This window comes from Oncorhynchus mykiss, chromosome 12, assembly GCF_057628025.1.
Source record: "Oncorhynchus mykiss isolate SJ-2025 chromosome 12, ASM5762802v1, whole genome shotgun sequence".
In the NCBI taxonomy this organism is placed as follows: Eukaryota; Metazoa; Chordata; class Actinopteri; order Salmoniformes; family Salmonidae; genus Oncorhynchus; species Oncorhynchus mykiss.
The window spans coordinates 28586278-28609483 of NC_143033.1; the positions used below are offsets into that span (position 1 = coordinate 28586278).

Sequence of the window (23206 nt, forward strand, 5' to 3'; positions counted from 1 at the left end):
AAACAGCTCGAGCTCAGTGAGGTTGGATGGAGAGCATTTGTGAACAGCAGTTTTCAGTTCTTTCCACAGATTCTCGATTGGATTCAGGTCTGGACTTTGACTTGGCCATTCTAACACCTGGATATGTTTATTTTTGAACCATTCCATTGTAGATTTTGCTTTATGTTTTGGATCATTGTCTTGTTGGAAGAGAAATCTCCGTCCCAGTCTCAGGTCTTTTGCAGACTCCATCAGGTTTTCTTCCAGAATGGTCCTGTATTTGGCTCCATCCATCTTCCCATCAATTTTAACCATCTTCCCTGTCCCTGCTGAAGAAAAGCAGGCCCAAACCATGATGCTGCCACCACCATGTTTGACAGTGGGGATGGTGTGTTCAGCTGTGTTGCTTTTACGCCAAACATAACGTTTTGCATTGTTGCCAAAAAGTTCAATTTTGGTTTCATCTGACCAGAGCACCTTCTTCCACATGTTTGGTGTTTCTCCCAGGTGGCTTGTGGCAAACTTTAAACAACACTTTTTATGGATATCTTTAAGAAATGGCTTTCTTCTTGCCACTCTTCCATAAAGGCCAGATTTGTGCAATATACAACTGATTGTTGTCCTATGGACAGAGTCTCCCACCTCAGCTGTAGATCTCTGCAGTTCATCCAGAGTGATCATGGGCCTCTTGGCTGCATCTCTGATCAGTCTTCTCCTTGTATGAGCTGAAAGTTTAGAGGGACGGCCAGGTCTTGGTAGATTTGCAGTAGTCTGATACTCCTTCCATTTCAATATTATCGCTTGCACAGTGCTCCTTGGGATGTTTAAAGCTTGGTAAATCTTTTTGTATCCAAATCCGGCTTTAAACTTCTTCACAACAGTATCTCGGACCTGCCTGGTGTGTTCCTTGTTCTTCATGATGCTCTCTGCGCTTTTAACGGACCTCTGAGACTATCACAGTGCAGGTGCATTTATACGGAGACTTGATTACACACAAGTGGATTGTATTTATCATCATTAGTCATTTAGGTCAACATTGGATCATTCAGAGATCCTCACTGAACTTCTGGAGAGAGTTTGCTGCACTGAAAGTAAAGGGGCTGAATAATTTTGCACGCCCAATTTTTCAGTTTTTGATTTGTTAAAAAAGTTTGAAATATCCAATAAATGTCGTTCCACTTCATGATTGTGTCCCACTTGTTGTTGATTCTTCACAAAAAAATACAGTTTTATATCTTTATGTTTGAAGCTTGAAATGTGGCAAAAGGTCGCAAAGTTCAAGGGGGCCGAATACTTTCGCAAGGCACTGTACTTGTCTAACAGAACACAGAGGGTGTTATTTAATGGAAGCCTATCAAATATAATCCTGTTAGAATCAGGAATTCCCCAGGGTAGCTGTTCAGGCTCCTTGCTTAATTTTTTTTTTACTATCGACATGCCACTGACTTTGAGTAAAGACAGAGTTTCTATGTATGCGGATGACTCAACAGTATACACGTCAGCTACTACAGCGACTGAAATAACTGCTACACTCAACAAAGAGCTGCATTTAGTTTCAGAGTGGGTGGCAAGGAATAAGTTAGTCCTAAATATTTCTAAAACTAAAAGCATGTTATTCGGAACAAAACACTCCCCAAACCTCAACTAAATCTTGTAATAAATAATGTGGAAATTGAGCAAGTTGAGATGACTAAACTGCTTGGAGTTAGTTGTAGAATGTAAACTGTCATGGTCAAAACATATTGATGCAGTAGTAGCTAAGATGAGAAATCTGTCTTAACAACACTATCAACAAGGCTGGTCCTACAGGCCCAAGGACTTGGCTCAGAACATTTGGTCAGAACAAGGCAGCACGGCTAGCCCTTGGATGTACACAGAGAGCTAATATTAATAATATGCATGTCAATCTCTCCTGGCTGAAAGTGGAGGAGAGATTGACTTCATCACTACTTTACTTATGAGAGGTATTGACATGTTGAATTCACCGAGCTGTCTGTCTAAACTACTGGCACACAGCTCGGACACCCATATATACCCCACAAGACATGCCACAAGAGGTCTCTTCACAGTCCCCAAGTCCAGAACAGACTATGGGAGGCACACAGTACTACATAGAGCCATGACTACATGGAACTCTATTCCACATCAAGTAACTGACGCAAGCAGTAAAATTAGATTTAAAAAACAGATAAAAAACACCTTATGGAACAACGGGGACTGTGAAGCAACACAAACATACGATAACATACGCACTATGGATTTAGTAAAGTAGATATGTGGTAGTGGTGGAGTAGGGGTCTGAGAGCACACAGTGTGTTGTGAAATCTGTGAATGTTTTAAAATTAATTAATGTAGCTGGATCGCAGAAAGAGTAGCTGCTGCTTTGGCAGCAGCTAATGTGGATCCATAATATATACAAATACAAATACAACCCCCCCCCTGCCCAAAAAATTTTTTGGCTATAAAGTTTTGCATATGCTACACATAAATGAATGAATATTGTTTTTGTCATTTGTTTCTAGGATATTTTTAAGGACACGTAAATGTGGCTCATTTGGCCAACATCCCTCGTTTATTGATTTGGTTGGATCTGAATGCATATGGATGTCCATTACATTTCTCGAATGTCCGGTAAATTTAAATTTGTGTTTTCCAGTGCCAGATTCTCCTAAAGAAAACTTTGTTTTATGAAGATTTTAGAAGCTTCACATGAAATGACATCTTCAATTGGATGAAAACCTTGCTATAGACCCCCTAAAGACTCTGGGAAGTGCGCTATTCCAGTGTCACTTTGATTATGCCTGCACATCATCTTTCACCATCAGCCCCAAACATCTAAAGAATAAGCTATCCAACCAAACAAGCTTGTAAGAATTGTACTTTAACTCCCCCCTCATGCTCATCTGGAGGTTGAGCAGTTTTTCATCTCTATCTCTGTAATGTGTCTGTATCTATGTAATTGTATATGTATTTACGTAAAAATAAAATAGGGACCACAACGGAAATAAGTCCCTGAATTTATTGTGCAATCCTGGTCACTTAAAAAAATCTTGGTGTATATATATTTTTTAAATTTACCGACAAGTAGAATCAATCAATGAATCAATCCAAACTGTGCAGCGCCCAATTGATGAATGGAAATAGGCATCTAAAAGGGTGAATGTCATTCGGAGATTGTCAAGCCAAGCCTTCGATACTGGGTAAGCCTACAAGGTAGGGAGGGATGTATTTTCTGTTTCTCGAGACTTCCATATTGTGGTCTTGAAAACGCAAATCAGGATATTGAAGTGCCCGAAGTCGGTATGCTTTGTTTATTGGTTGTGTGGAGCACTGGCACAGAAAGAGGTTGGTGGAAAATTTGTTGCATAAATGTTATGTAATTATAAATATGGCATCAAAATGTTGAAAACCTGATTTCCCCCTAGCTGATCATTATCTGCAACAGCTCTGATTGTAGTGCAATGTTTACAGGCAGGGAAAGTGAGTTCTTCTGTGGTGGTCAGAGAACCTTCAGGCCCATAGTCCTGCGTAGCATCAACTGTGTCACAAAAGCATGCTGAAGTGGCAAAGTTGATATCCACCAATGATGATTCTAACATCTATTGACTCAAGGATGTGAATCCTTATGTTAATGAGGTATTTCTTTATTTCATTTTCAATACATTTGCAAAAGTTTTCACTTTGTCATTATGGGGTATTGTGTGTAGGTTGGTGAGAATGCATTTAATTTCGTCCATTTAGAATTCAGGCCGTAACACAACAAAATGTAGAATAAGTCAAGTGGTATGAATACTTTCTGACGGCACTGTACACAATGCCAAGGTCACAATGACGTGATTTCTCCACCCTCCTATACAACAGGCAGCTTATCATAATTGGCAATTTCATGTCTGATGGCCAATTCTCTAATGTTCTTCAACAGCCCCTTTAACCTTGCTCTCCCCTCACTCCCTTCCGCTCTTTTTCTCTCGGTGTGCAGGTATAGGCGGTGGAGCCCTGAGGGAGCCTGCCTCTGTCACCAGCTCCAGATAAGACTGTTGCCATGGGGACAGAGTCAATGGCTCAGAGAGGGGAGACTCGGGGGCAGACATAAACACTGTTTGATTTCACCAGCTGTGAGACACTGGGAGAGATGCACAGGGGGAATTCACAAAGGAGACAAGCTGTAGATGGGAGCAGGGGGCAATTTCTGTTCTGTCACAAAGTCAGATGAGAGAGGTCAAAGAGAACCAGAGAGGGGAGAGAGACAAAAGAGGGCTTCTTGATCTCTGCTAACTTCTACAAAAAGCAGGTGGAGAGAGGCTGAGGAAGACAGGGGAGGAGAGAAAGAGATGGGCAGCAGTCAAATAGAGCAAAAAAAATCAAATAAAATCTCATATTGAAACGCTGGCTAGCGACAGTGACACGATATGGAGTGTGTGCGCACAATGACTGTGTTCGAAAGCATCAACAACATGCTGGATCACAGCTGTACTGTGACTGACTGATCTAGAAATAATATTAAGTAGTCATCTATAATGAAAGGTGATTTGTAGATTCGTCAGTCTCTACAAGCCTTTAAAGTCGGCTGAAATGGCGAAAGCGGCCAGTGATTCACAGGAGCTCAGGCTGTAAAATGAGTGACTGAGCTAGAGATGACGTCACTTTGAAGAGCACAGGGAGAATGATCAGTTTGAGAGTAAAGTAGCAGCCTGAGGGAGCTTGTGATGCGGGCGGCTTCAGTCTAGGAGATCAGATCAATCAGGAAATGAGACACAGAAAAAAGGTGCTTTATTGAAAACAAAAATATCTCAAAAAAGATTTACAAAATAATGCTTGTTAATAATAATGCTTGATGATACAGCATGTGATTATGTTCAATTTTTTCTTGCATTATTTTTTTTTCTCCTTTTCTTACATTAGCTCTTCTCTTGTATACAAAACAAACATGAATAACATGAAGGTGCTTGCAAGGAGAATGTGAAATACGGTTGGAGATCGACCCTGGTGAGGTGCACTAGTGCGCTTCACTCTCCGTTCTCTCACTTTGTACAAGAATGAAACAAAACATTCTGGAATCTGGAAATCCCCACCGTTATTTTCTTATATACCATGCACACTTAACGATGCTAACCGAAAACGGACATATAGGAACTGTGCAATAATTAAATTATCGCCCTTTTAGCTTACATCAGCTTTGTTCAGGTGTTTTGCAACTTGAAGACGTTGCAAATGTCATTCATTATGTGAGCAAAAATAATGCTATCGTCAAACTTCATGGCTTAGAGACAGAAAAGAGGATATGGCACAAAAATAATCCCTCAATCAAAACACAGTGGAAGAAAAGTAGAAAACAAAGGCAACAAACAAATCTCTCAACAGAGGACCAAACAGACCTTGCACTTGTCTGTAAAAATAACATTATCATAGTTTTTTTAATTACTTTACTACTCTTCTGGGATAAGGCACCGGTCACATAACTGAACCCAGAGCAGTGAGTAACAGGAAATTTCACTAGACGACAGAGAACCATGAATAATCTCCATTTACTTCACTGTATTACAGAGGAAAAAACTGAAGCAACAATTATTATGCCCCATTCACTGTTTTCTAGACAGCCATAAATATAAAGTCTACATTTGAATTTTTTTGTCATTTAGCAGACGATCTTATACAGAGTGACTTACAGTAGTGAGTGCATATATTTTCATACGGGTCCCCAGTGGGAATAGAACCCACAACACTGGCGTTGTAAGCACCATGCTCTACCAACTGAGCTACATGGGACCCTGCAGTCTACTAATCGTATTCTATTACTACGGGCATTTCAGATTATAAATTAATGCATACTAAAGCACAAATAATTAAAGAGGAGAGGGTGCTTACAGAATGCATGCAACTCCTCTTACAATATACAGCCGTACCCTCATCTGTCATATTTTTTTAATATTCTATATAGGGCTGAAAATCACTGCATGAAAAAATAAGAAAGGTTAACTAAAACCCAGTTCTAACTCATTAGTTATCATTATGGTACCGCTATCTGAGACAGTGAGACAGACCACCACACTGATACATAACATTGCAGACTTAGTTCTAGCCTATGACATCCTGCTGCAATGACAGCATCTACTCACAAAGTTGGCACTGGTACTCATAAAACACACACACACACACACACACACACACACACACACACAGTGTGGGACAGCACATAATGGGTATAATGTTGTGTGATTTGTAGCCATGCTATCCACGTACTGTACCAAATAATATTGTATGTGCCAGAAATACTCATTTTTGATTTCTCTCTCCCCTTCCTACTTAAATCTTTCTTTGGGGAAAGCCTCCCCTCCCCACATTAGCTAGTAAACACAGATTTGCCCTCTAGTGCAGAATGAAGGCATGTCCACAGTGTGGCTAGGCAATCCACACACCTTCCATGATGACGATCAAAATCAAGGGAAAATAACTGAGAAATGACAAACCATGTTGAAAAAGAGAGGGAACTAAGGATATGATGCCAAAATGTATGACAGCTTGAGAGAGAGAGGCAGAACGTGTGAGTATTCTCTTTTGTTGAATAATGTATGAAATCCTCCTGTGATTTCTGCAGCGTTGTCTCTCTTCTCTCTGGTGGCAGAGTCTGTTGGCAGGGTAGCGTGCCTGGTGGTGGTGGTGGGGTCAGACGTACCACTCCCTGCGTGAGATCACGGAGCCGTCCATATGAGAGACATAGTCCCCCTCGGCCCCACTGTCATAGCAGTCATCCGACAAGTAGGGGGAACCGTTGCTCAGCGGGTGTGGTGGGGCAGTGTATCTGGCATGGCTAGTCTGGTGGGGGCTGGGGTAGCTACGCAGGTGGTCGTGGTCATGGTGTTCTCCATTTCTCGTCACCCTCGTGCGGCCATTGGACTGGCGCTCTGGCTCTCTGTGGTTGTGGCTGTTCATGATGGTTGTTGATGTTGGATGCAGGTGGAGGCGCTCGCGGTCCCGCTCGTGGTTGCGTTCGCGGTCGCCCCACTCCTCGCGGTCCTTGTCTACAAAAACATTATTGGCAGGCTTGGAGGGGTGGAGCTCGTGCTGTGGAGGAGCCTTCTGCATGTCTGAAGGCCCTAGGTACTGCTTGGTGTAGTAGTCCCCGCGGAAGGTCTGTCGTTGTCGGAGGTAACAGACCCCGCCCAGCACTAGCAGCAGCAGGAGGAACAAGGCTCCGCCCACAGCGCCGCCCACGATGGTGCCCAGTTGGTTGGCAGGGGGCAGGGCTGCTAGGGTGGGGGAGGTGAAGAGGACCCGTTGCTTGTCTCCCACAGAGGTGGAGGAGGAGGCAGAGCCAGTTAGGACAGGCGCAGGGGTGGTGGAGGGCATGGAGGTGGTGGGAGGATCTAATGGAGGGAGGCAGGGAGGAGGGAAGTAGAGAGTCAGGGAGGGAGGAATGGACAGACAGAAAAGTAGAGAATGTCAATGCCAACTACATCAGCATATTACTGAAAGGGGATAGGTAGACATGAGAAAACTACAAAACAGTTCTACATCTAAAACAACATGCTCATAACAGCCTCAGGTTTGCATTGACATGTTATCTGAACAAAGTATGTTGTTGTTGTTAGATCTCTTGACAGACCACTTGAGGTTAGAAGTAACCTTTAAAACGTATAGATGTGGTAAATGAAGTTTTGATGTTTCGGGATTGAGGTAATGTATACAAAATGACAATAAAGACTAAAAAAAACATGCAGTTTAGAGCATCCAAATGGGCGGTAGCCTGATCGGTAGAAAACCAGAGACTGTGAGAGGGAGCATTACACTAATCACAAAAGAATGGAAAGGCAAGGTAAGGCAGAGGGATGTAGATGTTACTAGTTTAGGAACCAGAGATGAGTGATTAGGAACTAAGTCCTCTACAAAGCAAAAACAAATTCTTAAAACAATCATGAATTGAACTCAATGCTGACTAGCTTTTGTCAGTAACACCTTATTTGAAGTGGTATAAGCTGTTCATAATGCTCACATATAACTTGTGCTGACAACTTTAGGCACTGCATGACATACACACTGTCAACTGTAAGTCATGGACACTCAACACTATTTTCCTTGCCATGTAAATCTTTGCAAGAAGGAAGAGAAGATTTGTTCCGTATTGCACAGATCAGCTTTAGAGGGACAATCAATCATGACATTCTGTAGCTACCGCCATTAAAATCAGGTCGAATGAACTGATGAACACTTTTATGATTATTATGTGCCTGTCATGGGTGCTTATAAAGACTTTTTGGAGAGCTTATGCTGAGCATTTCAAATAAAGACAAACATGTCTTTGTCATTGAGAATGTCGTAAGGCACTGATACGTAGGAGGGAAGGGATGTCTAGAATAGAATCAGCACTAAAGTTAGGGGACTTGGAGAGATGGGAAGGACTACCAAGACGTTAGGGGACTTGGAGAGATGGGAAGGACTACCAAGACGTTAGGGGACTTGGAGAGATGGGAAGGACTACCAAGACCTTAGGGGACTTGGAGAGATGGGAAGGACTACTAAAATGTCAGGGAGTGGTTCAGGGAAAAGAAATGGGCAAAATGGCGAATCACTCCTTTACAGTTCAGTCAGTTTGAAAAAGTGATTTAGACACTCCCTGTGTTGACTTGATCCAGATCTTCACATGCTCCCTATAATGTTCTTTAGGCCAGATGAACCATGATCAAGCACCTTACATCAACAGATGAGACATGCTGCTCTCCTTATTCCATCTGCTGGTATTTCTGTCCGGACTTGCTGAGTCTGTATTTAACTGCTGTGGTCAGGGTTGCAAAGCTACCGGTAATTTACCAAAGTTACCGGAATCTTCAGTAATTTTGGCAATTAACAGAAAATATATGGCACTATCATAACTTTGGTGATTTATACTTGAATAACTTTATTAAACATGTATAGTATTCATTTACTATATCTGTGTCCATATTGTCCATGAGTAGATAAAGTAGATATTTTCTCTTAAACCATATGGTTCAAGAGAAAATAGCTTAATTAACGAAAAAAAGCATCTAATCAACAATGGCATTACTTTGAACTATTTACTTTTTTACAACTGCCCCCAAATACATACTTACATAGTAAATCTAATACATACTTACATAGTAAATCTAATACATACTTACATAGTAAATCTAATACATACTTACATAGTAAAACTAATACATACTTACATAGTAAATCTAATACATACTTACATAGTAAAACTAATACATACTTACATAGTAAATCTAATACATACTTACATAGTAAATCTAATACATACTTACATAGTAAATCTAATACATACTTACATAGTAAATCTAATACATACTTACATAGTAAATCTAATACATACTTACATAGTAAAACTAATACATACTTACATAGTAAAACTAATACATACTTACATAGTAAATCTAATACATACTTACATAGTAAAACTAATACATACTTACATAGTAAATCTAATACATACTTACATAGTAAATCTAATACATACTTACATAGTAAATCTAATACATACTTACATAGTAAATCTAATACATACTTACATAGTAAATCTAATACATACTTACATAGTAAATCTAATACATACTTACATAGTAAAACTAATACATACTTACATAGTAAAACTAATACATACTTACATAGTAAAACTAATACATACTTACATAGTAAATCTAATACATACTTACATAGTAAAACTAATACATACTTACATAGTAAATCTAATACATACTTACATAGTAAAACTAATACATACTTACATAGTAAATCTAATACATACTTACATAGTAAAACTAATACATACTTACATAGTAAATCTAATACATACTTACATAGTAAAACTAATACATACTTACATAGTAAAACTAATACATACGTATATAGTAAAACTAATACATACTTACATAGTAAATCTAATACATACTTACATAGTAAATCTAATACATACTTACATAGTAAATCTAATACATACTTACATAGTAAATCTAATACATACTTACATAGTAAATCTAATACATACTTACATAGTAAATCTAATACATACTTACATAGTAAATCTAATACATAATTACATAGTAAATCTAATACATACTTACATAGTAAATCTAATACATACTTACATAGTAAATCTAATTCATACTTACATAGTAAATCTAATACATACTTACATAGTAAAACTAATACATACTTACATAGTAAAACTAATACATACTTACATAGTAAATCTAATACATACTTACATAGTAAATCTAATACATACTTACATAGTAAATCTAATACATACTTACATAGTAAAACTAATACATACTTACATAGTAAAACTAATACATACTTACATAGTAAATCTAATACATAATGCTGAAATCCTCATATTAAAACATCAAATGTATTCACTAAATTGATGGTTTTTATTTATCATAATGTTTTACAGATTTGTCATTCATTTTTGTATTTTGAAATAATCTTATTCAATGATTAAATATAATTTTACATGTGATAAGGCCATGCAGAAGGCCAGAGATAATTAGATGCCTGTGATAACCTGAAGTACCCAAAAGGGCCACTAGATGTCTTGTGAGAGATTACATAAAATCCATGAAAGATACCAACATTCTGGTAGTTTCCTGTTAAACTTAGAAATGTTCCAGTGATATATACCTTCCCTTTGTAACCCTAGCTGTGGTTGTGATTGGATTAGGACTGCACATGTGTGAAAGGTTTCCCCTAAAAGTGTTCAGTGATGTTGTGAAGTTCTTAAAACAGCAACATAAAATAACACTCCAGTCCTGGTTCCAGGTCCGATATCTGTAGAGATATCAGACTCTCAGATCCAACAGAATGACGTTGTCCCGACTCCATGCAGAGAAACTGCACGAACGTGTGGGCGAGCACACACACAAGAGCGAAACACATTACCCAGAAGCGTGCACACAGAGAACACACACCACGCACAAAACCACAGAGCTCCCTTCAAAGGGAAAAGCAAAAAAATATATATGTTTAATAAATAAGACTTGAAAAGAGCTGGTGAATATTTTATGAATCTGGGACATCTCAGTCAAGGCTGCACGCCTCTGCCTTTCACTGCGTCACACACACACACACACACCGAGAGAGTACAGAGGAAAAGAGAGCGAGAAAGAGAGCGCAAAAGAGTAACAAAAAAGAGGGATGGAGAGAGAGATGTACAGTAGTCATACTGAAAGCTTAATTCAGGAAGAGAAGAAAGGTTTATGAGCCGAGGGAGGTGAGGGGGTTAACAAAACCTCAGGGACATGGTGCTCATATTGCACAGCAGAGACAGACACATGCCAGGCCAGGGGAACAACAGGGGACAGGCGACAAAGCCTGGAGATAGTTAGTGGTCTGAGATGATGATTAGGGATGAGCAGACAGACAGATGGGTTTGGCCAGAGAACTAGGGAGCTCTCCTCTCCTGTTGAACATCTGGAGACCTAATCAAGACTAATCAGGCTCCAATTAAGACTCTTACATCTGAGGACCAGAAATAATCTGCACTAATACAGCGTGGCAGCTCGCTTCGATTCAAACACTGACACACCCTCAAGCTTAGATGGATTAGGGTTTAGAATGACGAAATGCTGGATGAACCATGTGTGTTTCTGTGTGTGTTTAAATGTGATTCATCCTCGGAAAAATATACCATTGTTTCAAAACCATAAAAAAGTTATAAGTGAAGTGTTTAGTAGTGAGAGACATAGAGACACAGAGATAGTATTGTCCATAGAGGTAAATCAAGACTCATCTCCATGGTATTATCTCTACACTGAAAGCTTCAAGTTCTCCCCAAGAGAAACAGGGAGAATGTGTGCAATAGCAAGCTGTGTGCATATTCAGCAGCGTTTCCCCCTCTCACCTTGTATGCGTATCCGCAGGTCCCTGCTGCGTAGGTTGATGGCATTGGCAACCTCACACCTGTAGACTCCAGAGTCATTCCTTTGGAGGGGCCTCAGAAACAGCAACGTGCTGTTCAGTATCTCCACCCCCTCTGGCATGTCCCCGTCCAGTCTGGGATGCACACACACATACAAGAACACAAAATTAAAGACGGACACAATTATACACAAACACTGGTTCAATGTTCAATCTGCAGTGTGAACAAATTTGTGCACACATAAAAACCCGATCGCACACACTCACAAACCTGATCCATCTGAAGTGGTGGGCTGGTGGGTTTGCCTTGGCTTTGCAGGTCAGCAGGACGCTCTCGCGGCCCACGTGCCAGTCACCATCATAACCTACCACCACAATGTCTGGGGCATCTGCAGAGACAAGACAGGAGGATTAACATATATAGCAACAGGAAAAGCATAACCCCCCCCCTCCCCACAAAAATAGAAAAATGGTGTGAAATGACATGTGAATCAGTTAAATCAATCAAATCTGTCTAAATTCCATCATGATAGACATGACTAATCTGTGAATGATTGTGAACAAAAAAGGCAGTGGGACTCGTGTTCAATCACGCACGCACACAGACAGAGAGAGACTCACACTCCACATTGAGCTGGTAGGGGATCCTAAAGTCTGTGTGCAGGGCAGGATGGCGCACCACACAGGTGAGGGCTTGACCCTGGACGTGGCGGGTGGGCTGCCACAGGTAGTGCACTTGGGTGCTGGTGGTGCCGTTGGCCTCTTCCTGCATCGTCACCTCTGAATGGCCAAACAGGTCCGTCTCCCAGGAGACTTCGGCAGGGGGGAGGGCCCGCTCAGCGATGCAGGTAGCCACCACCGTCTCATTGCCCTCATCGATCAGAGCCACCGAGCCAGCCGACACATACACCTTGGGCTCCACTGAGAGAGAGGAGAGAGAGAAATGGAGAGAAAGAGTTCCAGTAGCCTCTAGGGAAGTAGGGTTGAGTTCCTGAGTCTGGAAGAGCTTCCAAACACACACCCTCTTTCAGTCATTCACCAAGCTCTTGTTAATTTCTGTCCACTTCTGCCACTCTCTCCATCTCCCTAGTTTCCTACTATACCTACTATGCAGTAGCAGCTTAGGGACATCCTGTAACCTTTCCAAAATAGTGTGTGTGTGTGTGTGTGTATTTTATATATATATATATATATATATATATAGCCATGGCTTTGCCTGGAATGATAGATCTATCCATCTATCCAACCCCAGCCCCTCCCAGGAGATCCCTTAAAATAGAGGGACATTTCAACTGTGCAACACACATACACACACCGCACGCCTTATTGCCCACCGCATTTCTCTAGCTCTAATTATAGCACCCTGTTCTTCTACACCCCTCCCTTGCTCCCTCGTTCCCATTCCTCCACCCCTCCTCTCATTCTCGCAACTGTACCCAACTGTCATACTGTTTACCCCACAGCAAATCTCCATGACTGTTCTCACTGCAACGCCACTTCATCGACCAACCCTTATTCCAATCTCTCGTTCTCACCACTTTCCTTCCTCACTCTCCCCCTTCTCTTTTTTCCTCTTCCACTTTGTCTTACCACTTTCCCTCCGGCTCAGTGATGTGAGTAGGATGTCTCTCCCCCAGAATATTGGTATGCATTATTCATTCAATTTACAAGAGGCACTTTACTAAGATACAGAATTACATTTCAGAATCTTACAAGCACACTATTAGCCAGACAAACACACACATACATACATTTACAAAAGGTGTGTTGCACACAGACACACACACAAGCAAACACATGCACATTCTTACCAAGCACGCTGACAGTGGTGGAGGCCTGTGTGTTGCCCAGGGGGAAGGTGGCCACCTTGCAGGTGTACACTCCAATGTCTGTGAAGCCCACGTCCTCCAGTACGATGGTGGCGTCATGGGAGGAGGGTGAGCGGAAGGACAGGCGGCGAACGTAGTCCGGGGGGATGGAGATACCGAACACGGGGTTGTACACCGCCACCGTCACCGAGCCTGTGGGCAGCCGACGCTCCCAGGAACTCTGGGTAAAACTCAGGTTGGCCTCCACCTCCACACTACAGCCCAACGTCACGTTCTTCCCCAATACAGCACTCACCTTCTGGGGCACCAACACCTGACTGCCCCCCACACCTGGAGCCAGGGAGAGAAACAAAGAATGAATAGTTTCACCATCAAAGATCAGTTCATTCCAATTATTTCTAAAGAAATACTGTTAGCAGTAACATTGAGTGAAAAGCAGTGGGGAATATGTTAAGTTAAGTATAATCCTAACAGTTGTACTTGGGCAGTGAAACATAAGCCTGTAAGTGGGTGTGTGTAATGTGTATGGCTGTACATTCAATATGCCCACTGATGATGGCAATAAAGGACCTCCATCGGTCTCTCAGAATCACATCATTTACCATAATAACAATAAAACTGAAACACATGCACAGCTTGTGAATATGTGTGTGTTTGTGAATAGGTAAGGAGGACATGTGAGGACAACCTGCTAGTACTACAACAACAGCAGCAGGTGCGGTATCTCTTACAAACACACAGGAGTAAACGACACACACACACACACACGCGGAGCCACGCATACACCTAGTCATATAATCATTGATAAAACTCAAGCACCATTCATTACAGCTGGATTCTCTTTTATAAAGTCCTCAAACCATATATAAGCCCATGACATAAACCAGTGTTCAAGGGTGACCTCACCAACTAGATCTCTTCGTTTCATGCGTGTGTCATCTGAAGATAATCATAGCCTCCTCTCGAGGCACTATCAATAAATATTTATCATATTGGGTGTAATAGTGTGTGTGTGTGTGTGTGTGTGTGTGTGTGTGTGTGTGTGTGTGTGTGTGTGTGTGTGTGTGTGTGTGTGGTCGGGAGAGCGAGATGGTTTTGTGAACAACATTTACTTGAAAGAGCACTGACGTCAGCGCCGCTAAGACATTCCCAAACCAAAACACAAGCTTAGTCAGTTCCATCAAACTAAGCATTCACAGACATCTGTGCTGATCTGATCATGAATCCACAGCATCCAACATTTGGTTTTCCATCAACATAATACACAGTCCAGCGTTTGTGTATGTTTGTTCCAAAGATCAGTTTATTCTTGTACAATAGCTGCCTGCCCTACTCCTGACCTGAATCCAGGAATTAAAAGCAGCCCTTTGTGAAACAAACCACTCACTCTGTCCCTGTATCCAATCAGAACTAGCCCCTAAAGCTCTGTCATCCCCTCTAGTTATTAACATGGCCTGTCCACACTCACAGCATTAAGATCAGCAGTACTCCAGAGACACAGGCAGAGGGGGAGAGGGGGAGGGAGAAAGGGGGAGAGAGAGAGAGATGGAGACAGAGGCAGACAGAGACAGAAACCGCAGTACTCCACAGACACAGACAGAGGGAGAGAGTTACGGGAAAGGGCGAGGTAGAGCGAAAGGTGGGAGGAAGAGAAAGGAAGACAGGGAGAAGATATGGCAATATGATGAAAGTGCTAGTGGGAGAAGGAACAGTCTAAAGTAAGTAAAGGGTCATATGAAACAGATGAGGAAACAAATCTATCACTAAGAGATTCTGCTGTCCAAGAGAGAGAAAAAACTGTGGAAGGAACGAGTCCCAGAAAGATAAATAAACACGAACATCATAATAATACCACCATGCTGCACTCACCACACCACTCAACCACATCACTAATTGCAACAAGCTGCCAGTGGGAAGACGTCATCGTAAATCAAAACCCTCTGCATTGCTTGGCAACTGACTCAAAACATTCTGCCTGTTGTTGTCGAGCCAACAACAACCCCAGCCCAATCTCTCAGCCAACCCAACAGAAGTATTTTCCTGAGTGTCCCCCCAACCTGGAAGCCTGAGACCTGAGCACAGAGAGGGTGAAAATGACATTAGAATGCCAGAGGGAGGGTGGAGAGGAAATCAACAAGAGGACCATTTGTTAAAAGACAGGGTTTGAGGGCTGACCCCATTTAGTCGACTTGTCGATTGTTTGGTCAATCAATATTTTTTTAGTAGAGCAGTGGCAAATAATTTTTTTAATATGGCACACAAGACCTCTGATACGCGCCTGTCTGAGTGGACTAATCAAGTGCGGACGCGGCAGGGTTGGCACAACAATAGCACATTTACTGTTAATTCCCATTATCTATCATCTAGTGTAGCACCACGTATTATCAGCATATTCAAAAGAGTTTAAGAAACATATTACCTTCAAGTGTTCTTGTGATCAAGCCATCAATGTTTTGTGATTATTGGTGTCGTAAAAATGTTAGCTAACGGTTTAGCAATTAGCATGTTTGACATTTCTTTTTGATAAGCGGTTTAGCAAAAAAAAAATAAACGTCCCATATTAATCGGCATACGGTCCCCAGTTATTGGCCACCTTACTATTTTGTTCAATTACAAGATATATCCATTTCATTTTGTAAAAAACAAAAGAGACAACAACCTCGTATGCGAAGTTGACTCGTTGGCTAACCTTCCGGTAAAAATAATAATAATTACGTGCCTGAAATCCGTTATATTTCATAAGTAAAAAGTAGGATATTAAATGACGTGTGGTCTGTTACTTTTTTGAAAAATCTCAAAACCTAACTTAATGAAAATCGGTGGTCAGCTAGCTAGAAGAGTGTCTTTAGTCGCAAAACGTAAAGTTATATTCGTTCATTTAAATGTTGAGCTTGAGGTGATTTAATCCTCTAACCGCTAGAGTGTCTGACGTTAGGGAACGTCTGATGTTGGGGGAAAATTAGCTACAATGCTTGTTTGGTTAAGGGCGGCAGGTAGCCTAGGTGGTTAGAGCGATGGACCAGTAACCAAAAGGTTGCTGGATTGAATCCCTGAGTTGACAAGGTAAAAATCTGTCATTCTGCCCCTGAGCAAGGCAGTTCCCCGGGCGCTGAAGACGTGGATGTCGATTAAGGCATCCCCCCGCACCTCTCTGATTCAGAGGGGTTGGGTTAAATGCGGAAGACACACTTCAGTTGAAGTCATTCAGTTGTACAACTGACTAGGTATCCTCCTTTCCCTTAATTTCTGTTAACCTTTTGTAACTAGGGGGCAGTATTTTCATTTTTGGATAAAAAACGTTCCCGTTTTAAACGGGATATTTTGTCACGACAAGATGCACGACTATGCATATAATTGACAGCTTTGGATAGAAAACTGCAAAGATATTGTCTGTGAGTGCAACAGAACTGATGTTACAGGCGAAACCCAGATAAAAATTCAACCAGGAAGTGCCCCATATTTTGAAAGCCCTGCATGCCAATGACACCTTATATGGCTGTGAATGGGCTACAAATGAGCTTACACTTCCTACGTATTCCCCAAGGTGTCTACAGCATTGTGACGTCTTTTTACGCATTTCTGCGTAAGGGACCACATTGAGCAAGTGGTCACATGATGGCTCCCTCAGAAAATCTTGCGTAAAGTACAGAAGTAGCCATTTTTCCAATCGCTTCTTATGAGAAACCAATTATCCCGGTGGATATTTTATCGAATAGATATGTGAAAAACACATTGAGGATTGATTCTAAACAACGTTTGCCATGTTTCTGTCGATATTATGGAGCTAATTTGGAAAAAAGTTTGCCGTTGTAGTGACATTTTCCGGTCGATTTCTCAGCCAAACAAACAAACAAACGTGAAGAACAAACTGAGCTATTTCACCTACAAACATAATTTTTGGGGAAAAAAGGAACATTTGCTATCTAACTGGGAGTCTCCTAAGTGAAAAGATCCGAAGTTCTTCAAAGGTAAATGATTTAATTTGATTGCATTTCTTATTTTCGTGAAAATGTTGCCTGCTGCTAGCAGAGCCTAGCATAGCATTATACCATGATAAACTTACACAAATGCTTGTCTAGCGTTGGCTGTAAAGCATATTTAGAAAATCTGAGATGACAGTGTGATTAACAAAAGGCTAAGCTGTGTCTCAATATATTTCATTTGTGATTTTCATGAATAGGAACATTTTCTAGGGATATTTATGTCCGCTGCGTTATGCTAATTAGTTTGAGGCGATGATTACGCTCCCGCATGCAGGATGGGTAGTATGCATTAAATGTAATTATTATAAATAGTCTTACCGTTGTCATTGTAGGAGTGGAAACGTTGATTGCAGAGCGCACAACCTAGGCTACACTTGTGAGAAAAAGGTTTTGTTTTATTTCATTCCATTTATGAGTCGTCAATGTATTAATTGTCTTTTGTTTGGAGCACTCCTGCCAATCTTGAGTAAGGACACGCACCCGATTACACATACAGAAGTAGGACTAGTCAATCTCGCCTCAAACAGCAATTAACAAAGTCTGTTTTTACATCCATTGAGAATGACAATAGTTCCTCAACATAGCCTATTTGAAAACTATTTCCAGCTCCCTTCCGATAACCACTCAGTGAGAAAAGGAAAAAATGTCATGCTCTGATCCGGTAGAAACGTCATAAAAATAGGCCTACCTGATTACTTCTTATCCCTTGTCTGTCTGTCCGGAGCTCACTGGTGCTGGAAACTCGGAGGACCCAGAATATTTTATATAATATAATATATAATAATAATTGCAAGTTTGCTAGCACAAGCTTTGGGCCAGACCAAGTTAATACAATAGTTGATACAATGTTTCAAGTTCCTTGCAGTCAGGCCATGCTTAGCCAATGTGATTTATAGGATATTCATTTTCGTCAGGATATTTTCTACCTGCAGGAGGCAATATTTTGATTTGTTGGCTTTATGTAGGCTATTTTTACATATTGACAAATGCCAATAGAAGTTACTTTTAGATTTACATAATTTTCCTTTATAATTTTGATTAACCACATGACATTGACTTTGAGATATGAAGACTTAATTATCAATTACATTAAACTGTTCCACAAAAATGTGCATATGAAAATGATAACTGGCACCCAGATCAGTAGAAATGGTAGGATAACTTGGAACTCCAAAAGGAAAAAAGGTTCCGACCGACCAGAAGAGGTTTTTTCTTCTGGTTAGTCTATATTGATCTCTGGCTCCCTCTTTAGTTATAAGTCTAAATCGGGGACAGCCCTATAGGGTTTTATTGGAAAATATATTTTCTGACCGCCCTGCCGTGCCCTAGAGATTAAGAGTTGAGTTGTGCCATTTTATAGGGGTGGGATCTCAAGAAAATAAAGGACGGGAAACACTCTTTGTAATCCTTCCCTGAATTCTCGGATGTTTGAATAGCACATAACGCAACAAGTAGGTATGTGAATTTTCCCATTGCTGAAGTGCCCTGCATTGACCACAGTTGACTTTGCAACCTTGGCTCCTAGGTCTACAGGGTGGAACCACAGCATTACGTTTACTGTTGGACAGCTGTTGACTCTTGTTAGGCATGTCAAATATCAGTGGCAGCTGTGTCACTTCTGGGTGGCTCAATAAGGCTAGTTTGTGAGCTGACAGTGATGGAGATATTTAGCTACTTACACATAGCGACTGCATTCCCAGCCAGGAATTCCACAAAAGGGCATTCACTCACTCCAAACAGGTGATGCTTGAAAGATCACAGTGCAACCCAGCAGATACAGAGTTTCATCCACTGAGACCAATCTACAGGATGTGGGTTCTGATGAGCCATTTGTCCAGGAGAAGAGAGAGTGGCTGTATGGGCGCTCAAAACCGGAACTGGAACTTTAAGATGGAGATTTTTCTAAATGGGAAGCAGGGGATTTAAATAGCCATATATTGGTAGATGTTAATAACCTGACCACTAGAGAACTGCTCAACCACCATCTGTTGTTATTTTTAGGCTCCCCTCAAAAGCAGAGAGGTATACAGAAAGAAAAGACAGATCATAGTGAAATAGGCCCTCTAATGTAATCACCTAACCATCAGGAGAAAGAGGAAGGCAAAGAAATGCTTAACATAACCGTTTGTGAAAGCTACTCCTTCTATTGTATCAAAATTAATCAGCCTTTAAGACCAGCAACAAGCAAACAGTTGAAGTCAGAAGTTTACATACACCTTAGCCAAATACATTTAAACTCAGTTATTCACAATTCATGACATTTAATTATAGTAAGAATTCCCTGTCTTAGGTCAGTTAGGATCACCACTATTTTAAGAATGTGAAATGTCAGAATAATAGAAGAGAGAATGATTTATTTCAGCTTTGATTGCTTTCATCACATTCCCAGTGGGTCATAAGTTTACATACACTCAATTACTATTTGGTAGCATTGCCATTAAATTGTTTAATTTGGGTCAAACGTTTTGGGTAGCCTTCCACAATAAGTTGGGTGAATTTTGGCCCATTCCTCCTGACAGATCTGGTAAACGGAGTCAGGTTTGCAGGCCTACTTGCTTGCACACACCACTTCAGTTCTGCCCACATATTTTATATGGGATTGAGGACTGGGCATTGCGATGGCCACTCCAATACCTTGACATTGTTGTCCTTAAGCCATTTTGCCACAACTTTGGAAGTATGCTTGGGGTCATTGTCCATTTGGAAGACCCATTTGCAACCAAGCTTTAACTTCCTGACTGATGTCTTGAGATGTTGCTTCAATATATCCACATAATTATCCTTCCTCACGATGCTATTTATTTTGTGAAGTGCACCAGTCCCTCCTGCAGCAAAGCACCCCAACAACATGATGCTGCCACCCCTGTGCTTCACGGTTGGGATGGTGTTCTTCGGCTTGCAAGCATCCACCTTTTTCCTCCAAACATAACGATGGTCATTATGGCCAAACAGTTCTATTTTTGTTTCATCAGACCAGAGGACATTTCTCCAAAAAGTTCGATCTTTGTCCCCATGTGCAGTTGCAAACCGTAGGCTTTTTTATGACGGTTTTGGAGCAGTGGCTTCTTCCTTGCTGAGCGACCTTTCAGGTTATGTCGATATGGGACTTGTTTTAATATGGATATAGATACATTTGTATAATTTTCCTCCAGCATCTTCACAATGTCCTTTGCTGTTGCTCTGGGATTGATTTGAACGTTTTGTACCAAAGTAGGTTCATATCTAGGAGACAGAACGCGTCTCCTTCCTGAGTGGTATGACGGCTGCGTGGTCCCATGGTGTTTATACTTGCATACTATTGTTTGTACAGATGAACATTGTACCTTCAGGCGTTTGGAAATTGCTCCCAAGGATGAACCAGACTTGTGGAGGTCTAAAATTTTTTTTTTCTTGACTGATTTCTTTTGATTTTCCCACTTAGTTTGAAGGTAGGCCTTGACATACATCCACAGGTACACCTCCAATTGACTCAAATGATATCAATTAGCCTATCAGAAGCTTCTAAAGTCATGACATCATTTTCTGGAATTTTCCAAGCCGTTTAAAGGCCCAGTCAACTTAGTGTATGTAAACTTCTGACCCACTGGAATTGTGATACAGTGAATAATAAGTGAAATAATCTGGTTGTAAACAATTGTTGGAAAAATGACTTGTGTCATGCACAAAGTAGATGTCCTAACCGACTTGCCAAAACTATAGTTAAGAACAAGAAATTTGTGGAGTGGTTGAAAAATGAGTTTTAATGATTCCATCCTAAGTTTATGTAAACTTCTGACTTCAACTGTACATACTCATTACAGAGAAGAACCTACTGTAGCGCCTCTGTCACACACAGCGAGTCTGGCTGTCCTGGCAGCAAGGAGACATTGTTCCCAGAGGAGACTCAGGTGATCATTCTCCCTCAGTCAGCGCCGGATGGCGCAATTATAGTATGGGATTGGTTGAAGTTCAATGCTAATATTGATGAAAACTCACAAATCAACTTGAATGTTGGTACACAACACACATCCCGCCTCGTCATGAGCCGTGATCGAGAACCACATACCGGATTTTAATAATTCCATCCTCCTGATTCCTGCTTACAAGCTCAAATTTAAGCAGGAAGCACCAGTCAGATGAAGAAGATGCTAAGTCACAGGACTGTTTTGCTAGCACAGACTGGAATACGTTTCGGAATTCCTCCGATGGCATTGAGGAGTACACCACATCAGTCATTGGCTTAATCAATAAGCGCATCGATGACGTTGCCCCACAGTCACCGTGCGTACATACCCCAACCAGAAGCCATTGATTACAGGCAGCATCCGCACGGAGCTAAAGGCTAAAACTGCCGCTTTCAAGGAGCGGTACTCTAACCCAGATGCTTACAAGAAATCCTGCTATGCCCTCCGACGAACCATCAAACAGGCGTCAATACCAGACTAAGATCGAATCGTACTACACCGGCTCTGACGTTCGTTGAATGTGGCAGGCCTTGCAAACCATTAGACTACAAAGGGAACCACAGCCGCAAGCTTCCCAGTGACACGAGCCTACCAGACGAGCTAAACTACCTCTATGCTCGTTCGAGGCAAATAACACAAAACATGCATGGGAGCATCAGCTGTTCCAGGAGACTGTGTGATCACGCTCTCCGCAGCCGATGTGAGGAAGACCTTTAAACACGTCAACATTCACAAGGCTGAAGGGCTAGACGGATTACCAGGACGTGTACTACAAGCATGCGCTGACCAACTGGCAAGTGTCTTCACTGACATTTTCAATCTCTCCATGTCCGAGTCTGAAATAACAACATGTTTTAAGCAGACCACCATAGTCTCTCTGCCCAAGAACACTAAGGTAATCTGCTTAAATGACGACCAACCCGTAGCACTCACATCTGTAGCCACGAAGTGCTTTGAAAGGCTGGTCAAGGCTCACATCAACACCATTATCCCAGAAACCCTAGACGCACTCCAATTTGCATACTGCCCCAACAGATCCACTGATGATGCAATCTCTATTGTTCTCCACACTGCCCTTTCCCACCTGGACAAAAGGAACACCTATGTGAGAATGCTATTCATTGACCACAGCTCAGCGTTCAACACCATAGTGCAGTCAAAGCTAATCAATAAGTTAAGGACCCTGGGACTAAACACCTCCCTATGCAACTGGATCCTGGACTTCCTGACGAGCCGCCCCCAGGTGGTAAGGGTAGATGACAACACATCCGCCATGCTGATCCTCAACACAGGGGCCCCTCAGGGATGCGTGCTCAGTCCCCTCCTGTACTCCCTGTTCACTCATGACTGCACGGCCAGGCACGACTCCAACACCATCATTATTACATTTAGATGACATAAGTGGTAGGCCTGATCACTGACAACGACGAGACAGCCTATTGGGAGACCTGGTCGTGTGGTGCCAGGACAACAACCTCTTCCTGTGATAAAGACAAAGGAGATGATTGTGGACTACAGGAAAAAGAGGACCGAGCACGCCCCCATTCTCATCGGCGGGGTTGCAGTGGAGCAAGTTGAG

The 23206-nt window shown here is 41.6% G+C and overlaps 1 protein-coding gene and 1 non-coding gene across 3 annotated transcripts in view; both read right to left on the reverse strand.

The window, feature by feature from the left end:
- The window catches only part of LOC110537326 (nectin-3-like protein), an 87973-nt gene that overhangs the window by 28185 nt on the left and 36582 nt on the right, over positions 1-23206 (reverse strand). The window contains exons 2-6 of one of the 2 annotated variants that reach the window (XM_021623274.3): positions 13683-14030; positions 12493-12792; positions 12143-12260; positions 11855-12006; positions 4734-7343 (exon numbers count right to left, since the gene is read on the reverse strand). In XM_021623274.3, the coding sequence (XP_021478949.2) occupies positions 6643-7343; positions 11855-12006; positions 12143-12260; positions 12493-12792; positions 13683-14030 (1619 nt within the window). In that variant the 3' untranslated portion in view covers positions 4734-6642. Of the gene's footprint in view, positions 1-4733; positions 7344-11854; positions 12007-12142; positions 12261-12492; positions 12793-13682; positions 14031-23206 lie in introns of those variants that run through there. The other variant, XM_021623275.3, reaches the window with a different exon arrangement.
- trnav-uac (transfer RNA valine (anticodon UAC)) lies at positions 5673-5746 on the reverse strand. Its single transcript has one exon. It is a non-coding gene; the product is annotated as a tRNA-Val (tRNA).